The sequence below is a fragment of the Mesoplodon bidens genome (assembly GCF_964165515.1).
Source record: "Mesoplodon bidens genome assembly, chromosome: 20".
NCBI lineage: Eukaryota > Metazoa > Chordata > Mammalia > Artiodactyla > Ziphiidae > Mesoplodon > Mesoplodon bidens.
Window position 1 is genome coordinate 12,331,091 of NC_138181.1, and position 20,653 is coordinate 12,351,743.

Below are 20,653 nucleotides of genomic sequence, written 5' to 3' on the forward strand. Positions count from 1 at the left end.
TTGGGATTTCAATTAGCTGAGAACCTTCTTTGTGTGTGAGAGTCCTTGTCTGTGATGAAATTGTATAATTTAGCAGGAGTTTCTTTTCATGTCTAATTATTTTCTCACACTTCATAGTCAGAAAGAAAAGGCAGCAGTTGTTTCAGTGTAACAAACGCTTTGTGATGTTTGGTGAGCCAGCTCTCTACTGGTGGGTAAGCTTTTCAGCCAAGAATCGGGCCTCTTCGTTTTGTGTTTCCAGTGCCTGCCGTGCAAAAACATGAACCGAACCGAATCCTTGAAGCCATCGTTTCTCTGTGTCTTGAATCTTTGAAGCCATCATTTTTTCTGTTTGTGTCTACCCCTCTGGAATGTTTTAAAGGAAAAACATGTTTGCTTCATCTGCAGACAGGTTATTTTTGAGGCGTACCAGTCAGTCCTTTACAAGTGTAATCCCGCACGTCTGCAGGGATGCACTGTGAGACCTTTCATTTCCCAAGAGCAGGAACCACACTGCCCCCGCTCTCCCACATTCCTATAGAAGGCCCCCTGGGACCAGCTTTCCTTGTATTGAGAAACCTACGTTCTGAGGCAAACCAGTCCTGAGAATTGGACATGGTTGGGTGGTTTTAGCTGTTCTCAAAATGAGTGTTTAAAAAGCCCAGGAGGACTTCCCTGGTGGCACAGTGGTTAAGAATCTGCCTGCTGATGCAGGGGACCCAGGTTTGAGCCCTGGTCCGGGAAGATCTCACATGCCACAGAGCAATTAAGCCTGTGCGCTTCAATTACTGAGCCCACATGCCACAACTACTGAAGCCTGCGCGCCTAGAGCCCGTGCTCCGCAACAAGAGAAGCCACCGCAATAAGAAGCTCGCGCTCCGCAACGAAGAGTAGCCCCCGCTCGCCGCAACTAGAGAAAGCCCAGGTGCAGCAACGAAGACCCAACACAGCCAGAAATAAATAAATAAAATAAATAAATGTATTAAAAAGAAATAAATAAAAAGCCCAGGAGATTTGACAATGCGGGTCCAGACACTAGTTCCCCAGCCCGGCGACTCGGGAAGCAGACCCTGCGTCCTGCATCCTGTATATTTTCCTTCCTGTACCCAGTTCATGCTTTTTTACATTTATTCATTCTTTCCCTTGCTGCTCTTAATAAGGCATCTTTCTGAAAGTGTAGAAGACTTAAATGAATTTTTCTATATTTTTAGCTGTTGCCTTGTCTTGTGTTTGACCAAGAAAACCCCAACCTAAAAACTCTCAAACAGGGCTTCCCTGGTGGCGCAGTGGTTGAGAGTCCGCCTGCCGATGCAGGGGACACGGGTTCGTGCCCCTATCCCGGAAGATCCCACATGCCGCGGAGCGGCTGGGCCCGCGAGCCATGGCCGCGGAGCCTGTGTGTCCGGAGCCTGTGCTCCGCAACGGGAGAGGCCACAGCAGTGAGAGGCCCGCGTACAGCAAAAAAAAAAAAAAAAACTCTCAAACAGTAGGGCAGCCTGCTTGGATAATATGCATTTTTGCTTGTATGTTCATTCCCAAGATCCTCACTTGACTGAGAGGCATGGAGATTAAAGTTTTCATTCTGTACCATTTTGTATGATTTGATTGTTATCCTTTGCGTGTTATTACTTTAAAGTACAGTTTATATACATTTCTTGTCACTTTCTGTGTATTCTGAGATCCTTTTAATTTTGGAAGAACTAAGTTTTAATTATAAGTAAAAATGACTATTTGCTTATAGAAGGGATCCTTTTATTTTTCATTTTTTTGATAGGTTGCAGGATTTTTTAGAATATGGGCCTAAAAATAAACTTTCTACACTGGGATTATGGCTTTCTCTCTGTACTCTGCCCTTTGTACTGGGAAAACCCAGCCCTGATTTCTGAGATAATTCAAGATTTCTGGGCCTTCGTGAATGGTGGTGCTGGGACACAGCCACCCTGCCGTCACATGCTGTGTGGCCGTGCTGGGACCTAATTATATATGAACTACTTCCGTGAGGTGCTGGAATTAAGCGCACTGAAAATCAAACGGACAGAAACACTGATAAATTGAACCAATGCTTAAATGTTGGAACCCACAAATATGTCCTGCTTTGGAATTTCTTAGGGTGAGACATTTATGGATCGTTGCTTTCATGAACTATCAAATTATACTTGTGTCAAAGATCCCTTGCTTAGGGCTTCCCTGGTGGCGCAGTGGTTGAGAGTCCGCCTGCCGATGCAGGGGACACGGGTTCATGCCCCGGTCCGGGAGGATCCCACATGCCATGGAGCGGCTGGGCCCGTGAGCCATGGCCGCTGAGCCTGCGCGTCCGGAGCCTGTGCTCCGCAACGGGAGAGGCCACAACAGTGAGAGGCCCGCGTACCGCAAAAAAAAAAAAAAAAAAGATCCCTTGCTTAAGCTGTGTGAATTTAATGATCAGGATAATATTGCTAGAAGAATTCCTGTCTTCCTTTCCAGCTTTAATAAATCCAGCAGACTCACAGGGGTTACTTATCTGCCTACGATTCAGTCTGCTTTTCACGTCCTTAAATAGCCCTGTGGCTGTTCTTGGCTACCTGGTCTTTGGTTTTAGGTTTGCGTGTGAAAATAAGTGACAGGAACAGTTGAAGTGCCTGTTCATACATCCTAGTGGTGTTAGAAGTTTCCAAAACAAATCCCACTCTAGTGCCCGGGGACTGAACCTGGGCATCAGGTGATAATAGGCCCTCAGAGAGGATCCTAGAGTTGGTTGCAGCTTCGCTCAAAATAAACAGACTTCGGCGCTGATACTTCGGGGAAGGCGGCCCCGTTGAGGGAGCTGGCAAATGGTATTCTTTGAAGGTCGGGAGCCTTTGCGTCCCCCGGGAGGGAGGGTGAATAGAGAGGTGGAGGAGCTGGGAGAAGGCCCTGGGTGGAGAGGTGAGGCTCTCTGCTTGTGACTGGTGTGGTCCTCTGAGCCTCCACACTCAGCTCTCAGTAACTTCCCCTTTTCAGGTGCCTACCCTTGGTATTTACAAAAGCTAACCACTCCTCATCACCAAGGCTACCATTTAGCACATGACTGTCAGAAGAGAAAGATACAAATAATCCTCTCAACATCTAAATGACAGATATGCAAACTGTTCCCAGCCTGCCATGGAAAATGTGTTGGGAAGACACTCTGGCTGGCTGGCAGGGTGAGGCTGTCTGTAAAGACCCTGCGTCTTCCTCCTCCTCCAGCTGTGGACTGTAGTTTTAAAAATCATAGAAGATTTCTCCTAAAGGTTTCTCCAAAATCGTAGCTCATGTCATTTTCCCAGATCTTGGCTGTATTTTGTTAATCCAGTGTAAGTCCTTCTCGATGACGTTATATCTGAACTTTATGTGCAGCCCTATGATTTATGGTTGATGCCAGCTATGGGGGCTTTCCCCCTTCTCTGCTTTCATCTCAGGACATTTAAATTGGAAGCTTAAGCCTTCCTCAAAAAGAATTTAAATTTCAGCCCTCTTTTCTATGTGTTGTAAAAGACGGCTCAGCAAAGATGAGTTCAGAGGGAGTGGCAACCTGGAATCTTGGTGTAAAGGAAAGCTTTGGGGAAACTGTAGAGCTGGTTCAGAGTCCTGACTGTGCCTTTTAGCAGTTGCAAGGCCTTGTACCAGTTACCTAACTTGTGAGCCTCAATTTCCTTATCTGTAAAGTGGGTATGCTGTCCACTTCATGTCATTCTCGTGAGACCTAGAGGAGGACGTTTCTAAGTGTGTTTCTGCTTCCCTCTGCCCCTTTAAGTGTAGAATGAGCTAAGATAGTGGGGGGCACGATCTGCCCTGGGAGCAGGACAGGCTCAAGGTGAAAGAGGAAATTGTGTTTATTTGGGCAAAACCATCATTTCCTTAAAGTTCACAGCCCTCAGCTCTTAAATAGGTCACCGAAAAGAACATCAGAGTGTGGTTCTCGGCATGTGAGGGTGACCCCGGAGGCAGCTGTGGGTCAGCCCTGTATTTGGAGTGTTTGTTCTGCGGAGCTTGTGCCACTCACCGGGCTCACATTCTTGCGGTTCACCCGATGGAAAATGCCGAAGGGAGGTTTCCTTTCTCTGAAGTTCGTCTTTCAATGGAGTTGGGCTGATATAATATCATTTGCCATATCGTGAAGTAGTTTGCAAATGACCAAGTGAAATTCTTGAATCATGCTTGAAATATTCCTTTTTCTGATTATTAAGCTGGGGATGAATGCCTCCTCTCAGTTTCTCGTTCTTTCTCATCGTGGTAAAATACATATAACAACGGTGACTATTTTAACCATTTTTAAGCGCACAGTTCTGTGGCATTAAGTGCTTGCACATTTTTATGCAGCCATCACCACCGCCCAACTCCAAAACTTTTATTTTCCCAGCTGACACTCCCAGGTCCCCCTGCAGCCCCCAGCCCCTGGCAACCACCATTCTCCTTTCTGTCTCTGAACTTGGCTCTTCTAGGGGCCTCACGTCAATGGAATCACACAATATTTGTCACTTTGTGACTGGCTTATTTCGCTCTTTTTTTTTTTTTTCCTTTAACAGATCTCTTTTACTCTGTCTTATAGTTTCCATTACTCCCTGCCAGGGACTATTCTACAAACCCTTGCTTTTCTCTGAGATTCTCTTGCAAATTTGCACTCTACCTACGTAACTGTTTGTATATGATCTTGGCATTTTTACCCCGTTGAAGGAAAAAACCAGTCACAGGAAGTGTTTTGACGGAATGTTTATTTTATTCTTAGAAATAGCTCTTTACCGAATCAAGATTTTAGGTGACCTTACACTAAGTACAGAATCAGATCCTATCTTTGCCTAGAGGGCGTCTTCTCAGAAATAAAACTTCCAGTTCTGCCCTCCCCCACTGCACCCCTCACTCCCCAAAGAAGAGAACACAGGGTTTGTATACGAGGCTGGTAATAGCAGAGAGGAGAGGCCAGGTAACGGGGACTGTGAACATCGTTTTAGGCGCTTCCATTCAAAGGTAACCTGTCAGCCTTTCTCCTCGTAGGTGGTATACCTTGAAATCCAAACCGGGGAAGAAGAATAAAGAACGAGGAGAAATTGAGGTTGACATCCAGTTTATGAGAAACAACATGACCGCTAGCATGTTCGACCTTTCCATGAAAGACAAGTCTCGGAATCCATTTGGGAAACTAAAGGACAAGATCAAGGGGAAGAATAAGGACAGGGCGTCAGACACCGTGTCAGCCATCGTCCCCAGCGTGACGCCCTCGGCTGACAGCGACGACGAGTCTCCTTCGAAAGACAAGAAGAAGAAGTCAAAGCTCCGGACCTTGTTTTCCAGGTCCAATCTGCAGAGAACACCACTTTCCCAGTCCATGTCTGGCCTGCCGACTGCAAAGTCAGACAAAGTGCTGCTTCGTCCTGGAGACTTTCAGTCCCAGTGGGAGGATGAGGACAATGACGAGGACAAGTCCTCCTCTGCCTCGGACGGTGAGTTTCCTTCTCCTCCTTCTTACTTGGCCCTTCTCCCTCAGCTGAGCCTACTTTGCTTTGGGAGAGAAGAAACAAACAAATCTCAGGAGAAAGATTTTAATTCAGCTGATGCTGGTGATGCTGGTGGAGGGGATGGCGGGGGTAGTGGTGATGCTGCTTTTACTGGTGGTGCTGGCGCTGGAGCTGCGCATGGTGGTCACGGTAGTGGTGGTGATGATGAGAAGTAACCTTGGTTAGGAAGCCTTCTCTATTTCTAAGCCCTCTGGTTTCTAGGAATGTGCGAATTCCTTTTCCATAATGTCTGGCTTTGTAACTGACGTACATTAGTACAAGCTTTTGGGGCTAACAGAATGAATGCATGCAGAGCTTCTTTTTTTAATTAAGGATAAAACCGTGGAACCTTACAGTAGTTCTGATATTTCATTAATTCGTTGGGTACTTATACTGAGCTCTCATGGAATACATTCCTAATGAAAGCTGAGGAATCCAGTTCCATTAACTCTGAATTAACTGGGTATTTTGAAATTCAGTCTCAGTGACCAGATCCCTATTATTGGCCAGATTCTGCACCTCTACCAAGACCGCTGCCCTTTTCCTCGCTTCTGTGCACGGCTTCTCAACCTCAGCACCATTGACAGTTTGGGAGGATACTTGTTTGTTGTGGGAGCCTCCCTGTACTCTGTAGGATCTTTAGCAGCATCCTGGCCTCCACCTGCTAGGTGCCGGTAGCACACCCCACCCAGCTGTGACAACCCAAAACGCACTCAGATGCGTGAGGACAAAAGCCACTCCCCCCCCCCGCCCCCCTGCGTTGCGAACCATTCCCTTAGCTTCTCACTCCCTTGGTTCTTGGTTCTTCTCCCACAGTCTTGTCTCACAAGGGAACGGCAAGCGTGGATCCTAAGCAGCTGAACCAGATCCACTTCAACACCCCCAAGAAGGAAGGACTCTCCTTCCTGGGAGGCCTTCGGTCTAAGAATGACACCCTTTCCCGCTCGAATGTTTGTATCAACGGGAACCATGTCTATGTGGAACAGCCCGAAGCCAAGAGTGAGACCAAGGACAGCTCCCCGTCCTCCTCGCCGTCCCCGCAGGGCCTCAGGAAGAAGCATTTGTTCTCATCTACAGAAAACCTGGCCTCTCGACCTTCGAAGGAGCCCGGGGAAGGAGGTGCAGTGCCTTCCGAGTCTTCCACAAAGGACTCTCTCAAGTCCATGTCCCTGCCATCCTACCAGCCGCTGGTCAGCCGGGACCTTCGGGAGAACGCAGCTCTGGCGACCTTGGAGGCTGCAAAGGAAACCAAAGAGAGCAAGAAACAGGAGAACAAGAAGTCCTCCCTGCTCTCCCTGGTGACCGGGAAGAAGGACACGGCCAAGGGCAGTGAAGGTGAAAGCCCGCCGGCCGCCCCCGGGAAGGAGAGGGAAGGCATGCCCGTGGCGGTCAAAGCCAGGGAGGACCAGCCAGGGCCTGTCGACGACCCTGTGAAGAGATCGGACAAAGAGACTGCGGCCATTGTCTCCGGACGGGGCAGAGCCCCGGACCCCTTTGAAGACGTGCAGATCCCAGCACCAGAAGCTGAACCAGAGCCCAAAGCTGCACCAGCACCACCTGTTCCCTCACCCAGGGCTCCCCAGACCAGAGCCGTGAAACCCCGGTGAGTCTCGGCCCCTCCCCGGGGCCCAGCAGCCATGCCTACGTTAGAGCAGACCTTGCCTGTTGGTCCGTGGTGGTCCCTGCAGAAATTGTTTTTAGCCAGTCCCTACCGCTGGCCTGGCCCACCTGCAGAGACTGCAGTGATGTGCCCCAGCCCGGGGCCACTGCCAGCAGGCGTGGTTTGCCCCTTGCCCGACATTTTCCCTGCAAGCGTTTTCTCTGCACGCATTTTCGCTTCTGGCGAAAGTACCTTAGAACTGGTCTGTCCATCTCAGTGAGATAAGCAGAGCACAGTGGAATGCCCTGGTTTTGTATCAGATTCCGAGTGTCATGGTCTGGGAGCAATACCAGGTTTCGGTGGTGGTACGCGCAGACCGGGGTTTAGTATGTTCTTCCCGTGAATTCCCTTTGAGGCAGGTGTAATCTCTCCTCCTTGCACTTTGGTGTGGGTTTGCTGGCACAAGAAACCCTTGGTCCACTGTCAAGTGTGACTGGGAGGGTTCTCTGTGTGTTTCCTCTGCGCGTTATCTCACGAGCCGGGTCTCACGAGCTTCTCAGCATGACTCACGTTCACAGTCACGATATTCCTGTGTGCTGGGGGTGGGAGAGACTTTTTTTTTGAGATTCTGCCTACTTTGATTTCACAGACACACACAGACACACACACACACACACACACACAGTATTCCTCTTCAAAATCTGACTAGTGCTTTGTAGTGCACCTTTTATGGCTTTGCACTTTTTAGGTGCTTTTTCTTTATCACCAAAAGAGACTCCAGGCTGTTGCTCTACCTGGATCTTTCTGTCTCTATTGCAACAGTCCGTTCTGTGGCAGATGTACTTGGTGATAAAATTGTGCCTTTTGTGGATTAAGTATTGGTGTTCCTTCTTTAACTTCTCAAGGTACTGCCCCCAATATAAAGAAGAGTTCTCGCCTTTGGAAAGACTGTACTTTTACATGTCTTTTGCCTCTCATGCTGCATCTGCAACTGACCTGCAGATTTTATTTTGTCCTTTTTGCAGACTGGAAGTGTCTCCAGAGGCTCAGCCCGCACCCAGGCTCCCTCCTTCCACTCGCTCTCCTCTCGTTTTCTCTGCTCTCCTTTCCAGTTCTGGTCAGACACCCGTTCCTTCTAAACTGGGGCGTGATTCAGAGACACAGTCCTCTGAGTCTCCTTCTGGCTCCTCCTCTGTCTCCTCCCCTGTAGCGGCCCCCATCTCCACATCCACTCCCATTGAGCGCTGGCCTCCGGCAGACGTGGGTGAGGCCAGTCCTAAAGAACCGCCTTCGCTCCTTGAACCAGAGCTAGAAAAGGAGAGTTTGACACAAGTTCCAAGTCCTGTTCCTTGTGCTGTGGGCTCGCTTTCCAAACAGACACCCATTCCAGTGGGGAAAGGGATGGAAGACTCTCCAGTGGGGAAGACCAGCGCTGATGACCCAGGACAGTCTCTCCGGACACAGCCTGAAGTGGGGCGAGAAGAAGAAGAGCTTCCGGGGTCTCCCCCCAGAAAACGACAAGGCGCCATCCCCCCTTCATCTGTCGAGGCCCGAGAAGTAACATCCGCCACTGCGCTCAGAAGAGGGGGGATGGGCAGCCCTGCCAGGAAGCCCCCGAGGCGGGAAGCCTCAGGCTCTGTGGGTCAATCTGGGTCTCCCGTGGGGGATGCAGATGGGGGTGGCGGGATGAGTCCTGCAGTTAAGGAAGCGGTGCCCCCCGTTCCCTTGGGCAAGTCGGTGCCTCCACTTGACTCTGCGATGCAGAGACACGAAGAGATGGGTCCGGATGCCTGTGAGGGCAGAAAGGAAATCGAGGGGCAGGTGTTGTTTTCCGAGCAGCTCTCTAGGGAAGAGGCGGGGGAGGAGGCCCCTGTGCTGGTCCGCGGGGACAGAGGTGACCCCCAGGAGGTGACACCACAAGGGGCCGCCCCTGGAAATGCGTGGGACACTGGACACTCCCAGGAGGGCGCGGCTGTGGCTGGACCCCAGCCCGCTGCCCTGGCGGCTCGCCCTCCCTGCCCGTCCTCCAAGGGGAGCTTCTCGGGGGGTCCCGCGCATGCGGCCAGCTCGGGGAGAGACGGTCCCCGTCTCAGGAGTCAGGGAGACGACACCCGGATGGCGCAGAACCAGAGCAAAGCCAGTGACCACGAGGGTCTGCTGTCTGACCCCCTGCACGGCCTTCAGTCCACCTGCGAGGCAAAGCCCCCAGCCCAGGCCCATCTGGACTTGACCCTGCCTTCCATCCCCGAAGTCGCTTCGGAAGACGAGAGAGGAGATCAGCTTGAAGATGACAGAGGGGTGGCCCCGGTGGCAGCTCTGGGAGGAGGGGCTTCTTCCACGAGCACGTGGCCCGCCCGTGCTGAGCAGGAGAGGGCGCCCGGCGGGGAGGCCGGCGGGTCAGCAGGGCGCCTGCGCGAGCCCAGGCCGGGAGCACCCGGAGCACCCGCCCCCGCTTCTGCAGAGCAGACCACAGCCTTGGCGGTTCAGGAACCACAGTCACCGGGCCCCGGTGACAGCGGGGAGGCAAAGCCAGTGGGAGATGGGAGGCCGGGTCAGCCTCCAGCCGCAGCCCTGGATTCCCTTGTGTCCGGCCCCCCCTTTTCTGAGCCCTTTCCTGCCGCACGCTCTTTTCCCACCTGTGCACACTCTGACACCCACCACACCAGTACAGCAGAATCTCAAAAAAAAGCAGCAGTCAAGGGCTCCGCGGGTAAAGTGGAGAAATCTGGCAAGAGGAAGCCGCTTCTTCAGGCCTGGGTCTCACCCTCAGACACACAGCCAGTCTCGGCTCAGCCAAGCGCTGGAAGCGGGTCGGCCAAGCACAGGTGAGAGCCGGGAGACGACTGTCCTCGTGAGTGTAAGCCGTGCCCCCTTTGCTTCTTGTCTCCAGACGCCAGGGCTTGCTCACCGCACAGCTGTTCTGACAGTGCGTCCGCCTGTGTTGCCGGAAGGGCTGTGTCCTGGGCCGGGAGCAGCACGAGGCACCCCTGCGTTTGTAGCAAGAACAGAGTAGCAGCTGTCCTCAGAGATAGATTCGGAATTGTTCTGCACGGTCTGATTTGGAGCTCTCCTTGCAGAGAAACACCGGGAGCCGTATCTTATTTCCTCGTCTCGGAAACCAGCTGAGATTGAGCAGGAGAGCCCAGCAGTGCGGACAGCTCACTTTAAGCAGCGCCCGATGGGAAGCTGGCCTGTTTGTTCTGAGCTCTTTCCCCGCTCTTGAGGCGCGGAGGGCTCTGCGGGGACTCCCACAGTGGAGTCCTAGGCTGCAGCTGCCTCTGAGAATAGGAGACCGTCTTTAACGTTCTCCTGACGTTGATAACGAGGCCAAGGGTCCTGTGAGAAGGTCAGGACGCGTGGCCGGAAGTGGTGCCTTGTTGGCTTGCGCGTGGCTGCCTCGCGCTGACTGCTTTCCTTTCTGAAGGAACGTTGGCACGTGTGGGACTGCAGGTGTGAGCACGCATGTCCCCCCCCCCCGTTCCCCCGTCACCTCTCTCGTTGGCGGCCACGTCTGAGAGAGGCAGTCCCTCAGTTCCTCCGGTTCTGCCGTGACGTAAACGTCTAAGGAAACAGCTAAGTGTCCTTTCCCCCTTCTCTTTAGACTTCATCCCGTGAAGCCGATGAACACGGCAGCCACCAAGGTCGCGCTCTCCAGCTCGGGAACTGCCACCATCATCAGTGAGAACTTGGTCAACGAAGCCATGATGAAGGTATGTCTTCTCCAGAAGGAGGCAGGCTAGTTAGGGATCTAGAAAACCCGCTGTCAGAGTCACCATGACATACATCTCCCGGGGCAGCAGGTAACGCCAGGGGTGACTTAACCACACGTCTCGGTCTTTGGATGATCTTTGGAAGCCCCTACACTTTCCATGGGATACTTACTTTTCCCCTCATAGTTCTTTGGCTGTCGTTGAATTTTGTTGTGTGTCAAGCAACATGATTGACACCAGTACTGTTTTCTAATGAGGAGAAAATGTCACCCACCCTCCAGCCCATGCAAATCAGATATTCTCATTTTTCCCACGTGTCCTTTGTTATCTTTTGGCAAGAATATAAAATTCTCGCAGTTGTCATCATTGCACAGATAGACTTTTTTGTAACTTTATTCTGAAGTAACTTCAAACTTTAAAAAAGTTGCAAGAATAGCACAAAGAGCTCCTGTGTACTTTCATCCCAATTCACCAACTGTTGACATTTCACCAGATTTGCTTTATCATCCTCACCCTCTCCTACTCCGTTCCCTCTTTGTAGCTGCGTATATATTTTTTTCTGAATTATTTGAGAGTAAGCTGCACACGCCATGCTCCTTTTACCCCTAAATGCTTAAGTGTGTAATTCCTAAGAATGAAGGCGTTTATCACAGTGAAGAAATTTAACATGAATGCCTCGCTACTTTCTCATCTGTGGTCCGTATTTCACCTTCACCAGTTTTCCCAGTAGCGCCCTTTCTTGTCTGTCTGTTCTCCGGTCCAGGGTCACTCAGTTATCTCGTCTCGGGAATCTCCCTTATTCTGGAATAGTTCCTTGGCCTCTTTTGTCTTTCAAGACATTGACCTTTTTCAGAGTTTCAGTCAGTCGTTTGGTAGAACTTGCCTCAGTTTGGATTTGTCTGATGTCTCCCTGCGGTTTGGTCGAGGCTGGGCATTCTCGGCAGGAATTAACTAGAGAAATAATGTGCCCTTTCCAGTGCATTGCATAAAGAGCCCATGACACCAGCCTGTCCTGTTAGTGGGGTGTTAACTCTGATGACTTAGGTTAGGTGGTGTCCACTAGGCTCTCCAGTGCAAAGTTGCTAGTTTTCCCCTTTACAGTTGGTAAGAAGTGTGTGGGGAATTCATTTCAGACCGTGTAAGCCTCCTAGGAGTTCCTTATCAGCCTTCTGCTCGCAGGCCTCAGTGTCCACTAACGAACGTGGTGGTAGCAAAATGATGTTTCTCCAGCTCCATCACCTGCGTGGAAACGCTCTGAAATCCTCTTTTTCACTTCGTATCATATCGTAAACACTTTTGCATGTTGCTACTTAATTATTCTTTGAAACGGTTATGCCAGTCTTTACTTACTCCCCGGTTAGTGGATACTTAGCTTGTTTTCTATTTTTCAATATGAATAACACTCGTCAGTAATTTCTCGCATGGAACTTTTCCCTTCTTGTAGGTGATTTCTGTAAGTTAAATTTCCAGGAAGACTGTTGCTGGATGAGAAGATCTCTGCTCTTTAAAAATCTTGAGTGGCTAACATGAAAAAACCCAGCTCTTCCCCTTAAAACCCAAACCAGTGCCCCCCAGATGATCTCTGCTGGAGAGTATCTTCATCCTGCCCTTTCTGATTCTAAAATCAGAGGGATTCAGATGTGTTATGTTTCAGACATGTGGACAGGAATTTCCTAACCCACCACTGGGGATCGCAGTTGGGAGATATAAACTTTATTTCTGTTTTACTGCAAGCATCTAGAAGTTTCATTCAGTCATAGATTTTACGGTCCCAGGGACTCCAGGACGTCAAATAGTTTTTATGTTTTTAAAATAAAACTTTTGCTCACATCTCCTGCACTCCTGCAAGCGTTTTGTAAGTGCCAGGCGGTGGCTGATACCTCTGGCTCTGTTGCACCTTTGCCTCCAGGCGCTGGACTGAAGGTACACTGAAAGCTGGAGATTTTGAGGTCGAGAGGCTGAGTAGTAATAACGAACTGCTGCTGAAAACAAGTTAGCATCTTCTGGCCATCTTGCCTCCTCTTCCCTGTTGTCCATGCTGACGGGGCATCACTGTTAAGCATCATTCTCAAAATGATCAGCTGTAGCCAGAACTGTGTACCTACGGTGTTTTAGCCCAAAGCCTAAAGGTGGACCCTAACTTCGCCAGCTCAGCCTGGCTGGCTTCTGTAGCTGTGTAGAAGGGGCAGCACTTGTCCTCTTGGAGTTAATGATATTTACCGGGAAACTGGGCAAAAGAACAGCATGAAAGGGACCATCACGAAAACTAGAGTCATTTAGCAGCCCCCTCGCCCCGTCGCCTCTTCCGTTTACTGTGGCATGCAGCTTGGCTCCGAAGAGGAGCAAACACCTAGCTTTCGGGAAGTGAGCAAGACCCCTGGTTCCCATTCTGCTTACTCTTCAAAGCTCATTTAACCAGGGGCTTATCTCCGGGCCCTGACTGAGAGTAACTTGCCTTAAAACAAAGGCAACGGCTGCTGATTCTACTCATGATTTGTAAGTTCCGCTGCTGCCCCCCTGCCTGGATGCAACAAAGCTGTTGGTCCTGGACCATACCTGGTAACGACTCTGAGTAAACATGGAAAGGTTCCTGGATACGGCTATTGGCCGACCGTAGAATAGACGCTTTGTACTAAGGCATAAACAGTGCTTATAAAAATAACTACTCTTTGGAATGTTGCAAAGTGAGAGAGAGGTTAGGAAAAGAAATCGCATCGCTAAAGTTACGAAAAGCCAGCTGAATCATTACTACAATGGCTTTTGTTGTTGTTGTTATTGTTTTAGGGCCGCCATCTTTTATAGATGATTAGAACTAGGAATGTATTATTTATTCAGGTGGCTTCCACACTTCCATTTAAAAATAATACAGCCAACTAGATCCAAAAATTATCTGTCATATTGTATGGGAACAGTTGGATACAAATTTGAATGTACGTCATTATTGGTACAGCTATGAGGGAAAAATCCAATGTAAAAATCCTGGAAGGAAATGTGTGACACTGGGCACTATTGTTTCTTGAATTAATGGGTATTTTCTTTGCACCTCTTCCTCTCCATGGCCATTACTCACTTTCTGTTATTGCTGGATTGCTTTTTAATTTTTTTAGTCATCACATGAATAGGAACTTCTAATGATTTCAAAGTCCTGCATAGTTTCCTCTTTAGATTACAGAATCCAAATCGAAGAGCTGTTTGACAGTTTGTAGGAAGTACCTTAAGTGTGCATGCCTTTTCAGTCCTATGCATTTGTCTTAAGGAAACATTTAGGGATATGACCAAAGATTTATGGTCACACATTTAAATAAATGTTATTATATAGTTGTGAAAATCGAAACCAACCTAAATATCCAGCAACAGAGAGATGGTTAAAATATAATGAAATTTAAAACATCCATTTAGGACTTCCCTGGTGGTGCAGTGGTTAAGAATCCGCCTGCCAATGCAGGGGACACGGGTTCGAGCCCTGGTACGGGAAGATTGGTCCGCAGAGCAACTAAGCCCGTGCACCACAATTACTGAGCCTGCGCTCTAGGGCCTGCGAGCCACAACTACTGAGGCTGCATGCCTAAAGCCTGTGCCCCACAACAAGAGAAGCCACCACAATGAGAAGCCCACGCACCACAACAAAAAGTAGCCCCCACTCGCCGCAACTAGAGAAAGCCCATGCACAGCAACGAAGACGCAACACAGCTGAAAATAAATAAATAAATAAAATTAAACAAAGAAAATCCATTTAAAAAGCAATTTTTCTAAAGTTTAATGATGGGAAAATGCTCACAAAGTAATAATTTTCAAAAGCTATAAAACTCGATTTTGTATGATGCTAAAGTTGTAAAACATATCATAAAGAAAACCCAGGAAGGGAATTCCCTGGCGGTCCAGTGGTTAGCACTTGACAGTTTCATTGCCGGGGCCCTGGGTTCAATCCCTGGTCAGGGAGCTAAGATCCCACAAGCCGTGCAGTGTGACAAACACACACATAAAAACAAATAAACCAAACCAAATAAAAAACAACAACAAAAACCCCACAAACCAAACCAAACCAAACAAAAAAACAGGAAGAATAAGAAAGAAACAGACCCCAATGTTAGGTGTTGGAGTTATGGGTAATAATTTTTTCCCTCTTCTGGATTTGAGATTTTCTGTGATAAGTAAATATTCCTTTTATGATTCAAAACAAAACCCTGTTATTTGAGGGGGAAATTAGTTTTAATTCATCTCCGGGGTCTGGTTCAGAGGTTACTCCATCTTTGAAGCTTGTCCTGATCGCCCATGTAGCAATGGTCTCTTGTTTGTTCAGTAGCTGGAGCATGTCATATTTCTCTGGACCCCGACACTCAGGTGAAGCCCCAGGTGTGTCAGACATTGTGGGGACCTGGCCCCTCCTCTCGAGGAGCACCTGCGTGCTCTTCCCTCCAGGTGTCAACTGCTGCTTCTTTCTCTCTCCCAAACTCTCTTGCAGAGCATCTTATGTAATCAATATTTTTAAATAAATATAATCCTTCTGTGACAGAGGTATAATCTAAAACCCCTTGAGGATGTATTCTTGGCTATTGTTTACAAAGACTACTTTTTTCCTTGATAGGCTATGTAAACAGACACACCCTATTTGAAAGTGTCAGACATGTTTCTAAGCTAGTGTTGCCATCATCACGCTGTTCTTTGTAGCCAGGACAAGAGGGACGGGATTTCTTTCGGGATTCTGGCCGGTGTGCAGGCAGCTTGCGTCACTGGACTGAACAGGGCCTTCTCTTGTGTCGTGTCAGGGTTGACCCTGCTCTTGACGTAGCTGCTTCTTGAAGCAGGTGGTTCTGAGCCTTCCTCGGTGAAACTGTTAGACCCTCACGACAGTGAAACCGTGATTACCTCAGAGTTCCACTGGCAAAACTGTCTTGAGGTTGCCCCATGACCTCGTCTCTTGAAACTTATGAATCTGAGCCACAGATTTCAGGAAAAGTTAGCTTTGGGGTTTTTTCCCCCTTTCACTAGAGACTTGGTAGAGCGTGTTACTTTATATAATCCTTATCTTGCGTTTCCTCGTGGCTGGGGCCTGGGCAGTTTGCAGTCAGCCACCAGTCATCCCAGATTGTAAATGTAACTCCGCGGGGCTCCCGCTCTGGTCAGGACGGGGCCGCTCAGCCACTGTACCCAGAGGGGGTGCCATCGATGGCTGTGATGGTGGCCCTTGGCTTTGACTCTGCATAGTTTTGGGGGATGACTTACAGTGGGGCCTCCCAGTGCACCCTCCTAATCACCAGATCTCCTGAGCACAGCCAAGGCAGTAGCAGACCTTCTGGGATGAGCGGCCACACGTTGCCTTGGGAGGACAGTGTGGCCTCCTGCACCGTCTGCCACTAGGGTTTCTTCACAGGTCACCTTAGATTGGGGCTCAGCTCCACTTTGATACCTGGTTGTGCCAGCTCCAGGGTTCACAGGCCACCAGTCATTACATCTCTAAACCCCAAGCCCAGAGTCTAGTCCGGGGGTCTGCAGCCTGTGAGCTGGGTACGGTTTGTACATTTTTAATAGGTCATAAAACAAAACACCAAACCAAACCACAAAGACGAACATGCAGCCAAGGCCACCTGTGGCCTGCACAGCCTGAAATACTAACTCTTTGACCCTTTCACAGAAGAGTTCATCCGTCATCAGTTTTCCACTGAAGTCAAAAACGAATTCCCAGGAGACTCAGATCACAGACTCAGTCACTAAAAGCTACCTCTTTTGTATTTCTTTAAGATGTTTGACTCCTTGACTGACTTTATCACTTTTCTCCCCACCCCCTCCCCTCTCCAAAGAAATACAAGCCCTCGGAACCCGAGTTTGCTTATGCACAGCTGACCCACGACGAGCTGATCCAGCTTGTCCTCAAACAGAAGGAAACGATAAGCAAGAAGGAGTGTCAGGTGCGCCAGCTGGAAGACTACATCGACAACCTGCTGGTCAGGGTCATGGAAGAGACCCCCAGCATCCTCCGGGTTCCCTCTCAGGTCGGCAAAAAAGCAGGAAAAATGTGAATCACTTGCCTCCGGCACCGAGACTTTTGTGTGAGTTTGTTTCCGCCTGCTCCCAAGGCCGAGGTGTGCCTGAGAGCCCCAGGATCCAGGCTCCACAACTCTCTCTCCCTCGAGCCTTATCTGGCAAGAGTCAATCCCACCCACAGAAGCCAGGTTAATTATTACAATGAATCTTTTATTGGACATTCCCAGGGTTTTATTTTTAAATGCCACTGTGCCTTTAACCAAGTTGTAAATATTTTATGCCTGACCGGAGACGTGGTCATTAGATCTGATCCTGGCCCAGGGGTTCAGATGGCGCTGGGGGTATTAATGTATTTTTAACATTGGGGTTTTCTTTCTTTAACATTGAGATTTTAAAGTACGTCTCCCGGGCTTCCCTGGTGGCACGGTGGTTGAGAATCCGCCTGCTAATGCGGGGGACACGGGTTCGTGCCCTGGTCTGGGAAGATCCCACATGCCGCGGAGCAACTAGGCCCGTGAGCCACAACTACTGAGCCTGCGCGTCTGGAGCCTGTGCTCCACAACAAGAGAGGCCGTGATAGTGAGAGGCCCGCGCACCGCGATGAAGAGTGGCCCCCGCTTGCCGCAACTAGAGAAAGCCCTCGCACAGAAACGAAGACCCAACACAGCCAAAAATAAATTAAAAAAAAAAAAAAAAAAAAGATACCACACACACACACAAAAAGCCAATAGGCCTAGGCGGGAGAAACCATACCTTGGGGAAAAAAATCTTTAAAAAATAAAAAAATAAATAAAGTACGTCTCCCCCAGTCATTAAAGCTTAGGGTGAGATGACAAGGACCAGGCAATTGGTGCGGTGTTGCACATACTTTCTTGGCTTTTGAGTAGCTCAGCTGTGGCGTTTTGGCTGCAGATGCTAAGTTTTGATAACTGTGTAAACCTACCCAGCTCCTCGGACTTGGTCCTTTGTTGTCGACTGGAGCAAAGGGGCTTAGGGTGCGCCTCCGAGTGTGCCTCTGAGATTTGGAACAAGCTGCCTTTTCCAAACATCAGCCTCCACTACTCTGTAGCCTTAAAGTGTGCTCTTTATCATCCAAGAGGAGCTGTCTGTGGAGGTACGGAAAGTAGGCCAGGGGAACTAGAATCCCTGTGCACGCGGGCAGTTGGTCAGAATCCCTCCTCTGTGATCGCAGGGTCCCTGCTGGCTGGAGTGACCGAGTCAGTGCCTTGATTAGGGATCGGGGGACCCAAGCACTTGCTAAAACAGTCCCACCAGGTACAGAGCAACTGCAGCGGCATCCGCTGGCCCTCTCCCATGTGCCGTCGCTTGGCTCCCTGGTTCCCTTGGCAGCTCTTCTTGGCATTTCCCTCCCCCACCCCTTGTTATAAAATTGTAAAGAGCAAGATGATACCTATTTTTAGACGGCCGTATTTTTAAAACTAGATTAACATACTTTTTTTTTTTAAACTAGGACACTTGCCCCCTTCTCAACTAATAGCACCAGTTCAGAGTCTTCAGGTAATTTCGTTGTTAGTAACCTGATACTGGAATTGGAATGTTTTCTGTATCACTCATTTTTTTCTCCCAGTTGTGACAGAATCTCAGCAAATCCCAACATCTCTCCTGGGGGAAGAATGTCACAGGCCAAGTGGGTGGGCAGGGGTTGAGATGAGAGCGGTTATTAAATGGAACGCTCTTCTATGTTCATTCTTGTTATATTGAAGTTAAGAGGCAAGGTGATTGGCAGCGGAATCCCTTTTCAGGGTCACGTTTGCTGCCACGTTGGTTAATATCAGAGCACTTTAATCTGAAGGATGATACTGTAACTTGATTTAGCTAATTTGCTTTTAATTATCGATAGCTCTTTTATTTAATACCCTCCTACAGTACTGGGGACCACTGTAAACTTCTCAGATGACTTGTATTTTTGTAGTGCTATGAGATTTATGTGCATCCCTATAAAGAGAACTGGATATTCGCTTGAACTCTGCAAATGCACGTGTATATATTTGTTCTGCAATGTTTTTTACTTGACGCCAGTGTACTTTGACGGTGCGCTGGGTGGCGGGAGCGCTGAGTGGTTCCCCTCGGAAGAGCCGCTGTGGAGACCCGCATGCTTCCCGAGAGCTGGTTGTTGCCGAAAGGTCTGCGGCTAGGACCTCGGGGATGGGACCCGGTCTCTGTTTGAGAGGAACGTCTGGGTGGAGGTGCAAATTCCTCTGCTCTGTATGCCACTCGAGAACTCTGGAGAATGAAGGACAATCTACTTCAAGGGTGTCTGTTTTCTACCACTGCTGGGAAAAAAATTCCACAGGTAGCATTCCTGCACCTCTCAAGGTCACCGGTTTACACCTGTCCTTGAGGACTCTGCTGTAAGGGAGAACTCAGCTAGGAAAGCTGGAGCCTGCTCTGAGCTGTTCGCAGGGGCAGGTGGACTGGAGGGCTGGAGCTCCTGCAGCCGGCGTGGGTCTGAGGGCTTACACCCAGCCGTCTATACCAGGAGAGCCTGAATTGGCCTCTAGCTGCTGAAAGTGCTCACCAAACTGACAGGCCCTAGAGGAGGCCGTGCTCTGCAGAAGCAGAAGCAGCTCTTTCTTGGCCTTGCCTGGCTGACCCCCCGGAAGACCAGTCAGTACTTCAGGGAAGCATCCGATGAAATACCAAACACCTTGCGATGAACTTCAGTGGGAGGTCAGCGTCCGGAACAAAATGTCAACCCTTTGCCCGGGTGTTTCATATCATCTCAGTCCTTGGACTTTGACAGATGTCCTGTCCACCCCTTTTATTTCCTGTGTGTCGGCCTCCCCGGGTGACGGAATGGAGGAGCAGGAAAGTCTGTCCTTTGCCACACAAACAGCGTTGACCCTGAGTGGAGGGTGCGTGCGTGGTGAGTGGGATACGTGTGTGGTTTCCAGCTCTGCTAACCAACAGTGGGGGCCCGGAAGGGCCCAGAGGGAGGAGGGTCCACGACACTCAGCCACCTGCCGGATTGAAGGCCAGAGGCAACCTGATGTTAAGTTAGGCACGATCTTCCCTCCCTGGGCCCCTTCTTTTTTAGAACTGCTAACTAATGGTCCCTCAAGGCTGGAGGATCTGTTGCCTTAGGCGGGCGGAGAGCTTAACCTCCACACCACCCTCAACCCTGTGGTTTCTCAGCATCTATCATGGGAGCTGCTAACTTGACCTCTTCCTCCCTCTGACTTGAAAGTTCACCCAGCATCTTTGGATTACAGAATTCTTATTTCCTGCTTTGGTACTTCGGGAATTTTGAATTTCTTTGCTTTTGTTTTTAAGAAGTAACCTAAAATGTCCTACAACACTAAATAAAATGGCACTCCCTTTCAAAGATTTGTGTCTGTGGTGTCGTACGGGCGCACTAAGAATTTCTTCTGTCTTCTTGGAAAACCTTTCTTGGGGGCGTGACCGGCGTCTCTCACCCCATGAGGGTCTCTTGCCTGGACTCCTGCTGCTGCCGCACGGTCTGGTGCCCAGGGGTCCCAATGCCCTTTCTCCTCCAGAGGTTGGGACGTCTCTGACCCGTCCCTATGACATACCCCGTGTTTTGGCCTGGAAGGGACTATGGTGCTTACCAGATGAAGATCACTTGAATTTCCTGTCCCTAGTGCTGCAGGCTGCCACCTTTTCCTCGGCAGTGGTCGCCTTCAGCTAATCACATGAACAAGGCCACTTTCTTGATGCCCTCCCGCATGCCACCCCCTACCTCCTCACCCCTGCCCCACTGGTTTCCCAGAGAGTGACATCTTGACCTTTGGAGCATGAGTTGAATTCACACTGGGTTCAGGAATGCCCAGATCAGTACCAGATCTAGGTTCCTGGTTCCATCAACGGAGTTCATTCATTTCTCAGTAAAGGGAATTCTGGCTGTAAAGGAC

General features: G+C 49.5%; 1 protein-coding gene across 2 annotated transcripts in view; it reads left to right on the plus strand.

Moving 5' to 3' along the window:
- Positions 1–20,106, plus strand: part of RAB11FIP1 (RAB11 family interacting protein 1) — a 30,447-nt gene extending 10,341 nt beyond the window's left edge. The window contains exons 2-6 of one of the 2 annotated variants that reach the window (XM_081220756.1): positions 4,969–5,414; positions 6,285–7,071; positions 8,094–9,893; positions 10,670–10,778; positions 16,577–20,106. In XM_081220756.1, the coding sequence (XP_081076882.1) occupies positions 4,969–5,414; positions 6,285–7,071; positions 8,094–9,893; positions 10,670–10,778; positions 16,577–16,795 (3,361 nt within the window). In that variant the 3' untranslated portion in view covers positions 16,796–20,106. The remainder of the gene's footprint in view (positions 1–4,968; positions 5,415–6,284; positions 7,072–8,093; positions 9,894–10,669; positions 10,779–16,576) is intronic. The other variant, XM_081220757.1, reaches the window with a different exon arrangement.
- Positions 20,107–20,653: the final 547 nt, after the last annotated feature.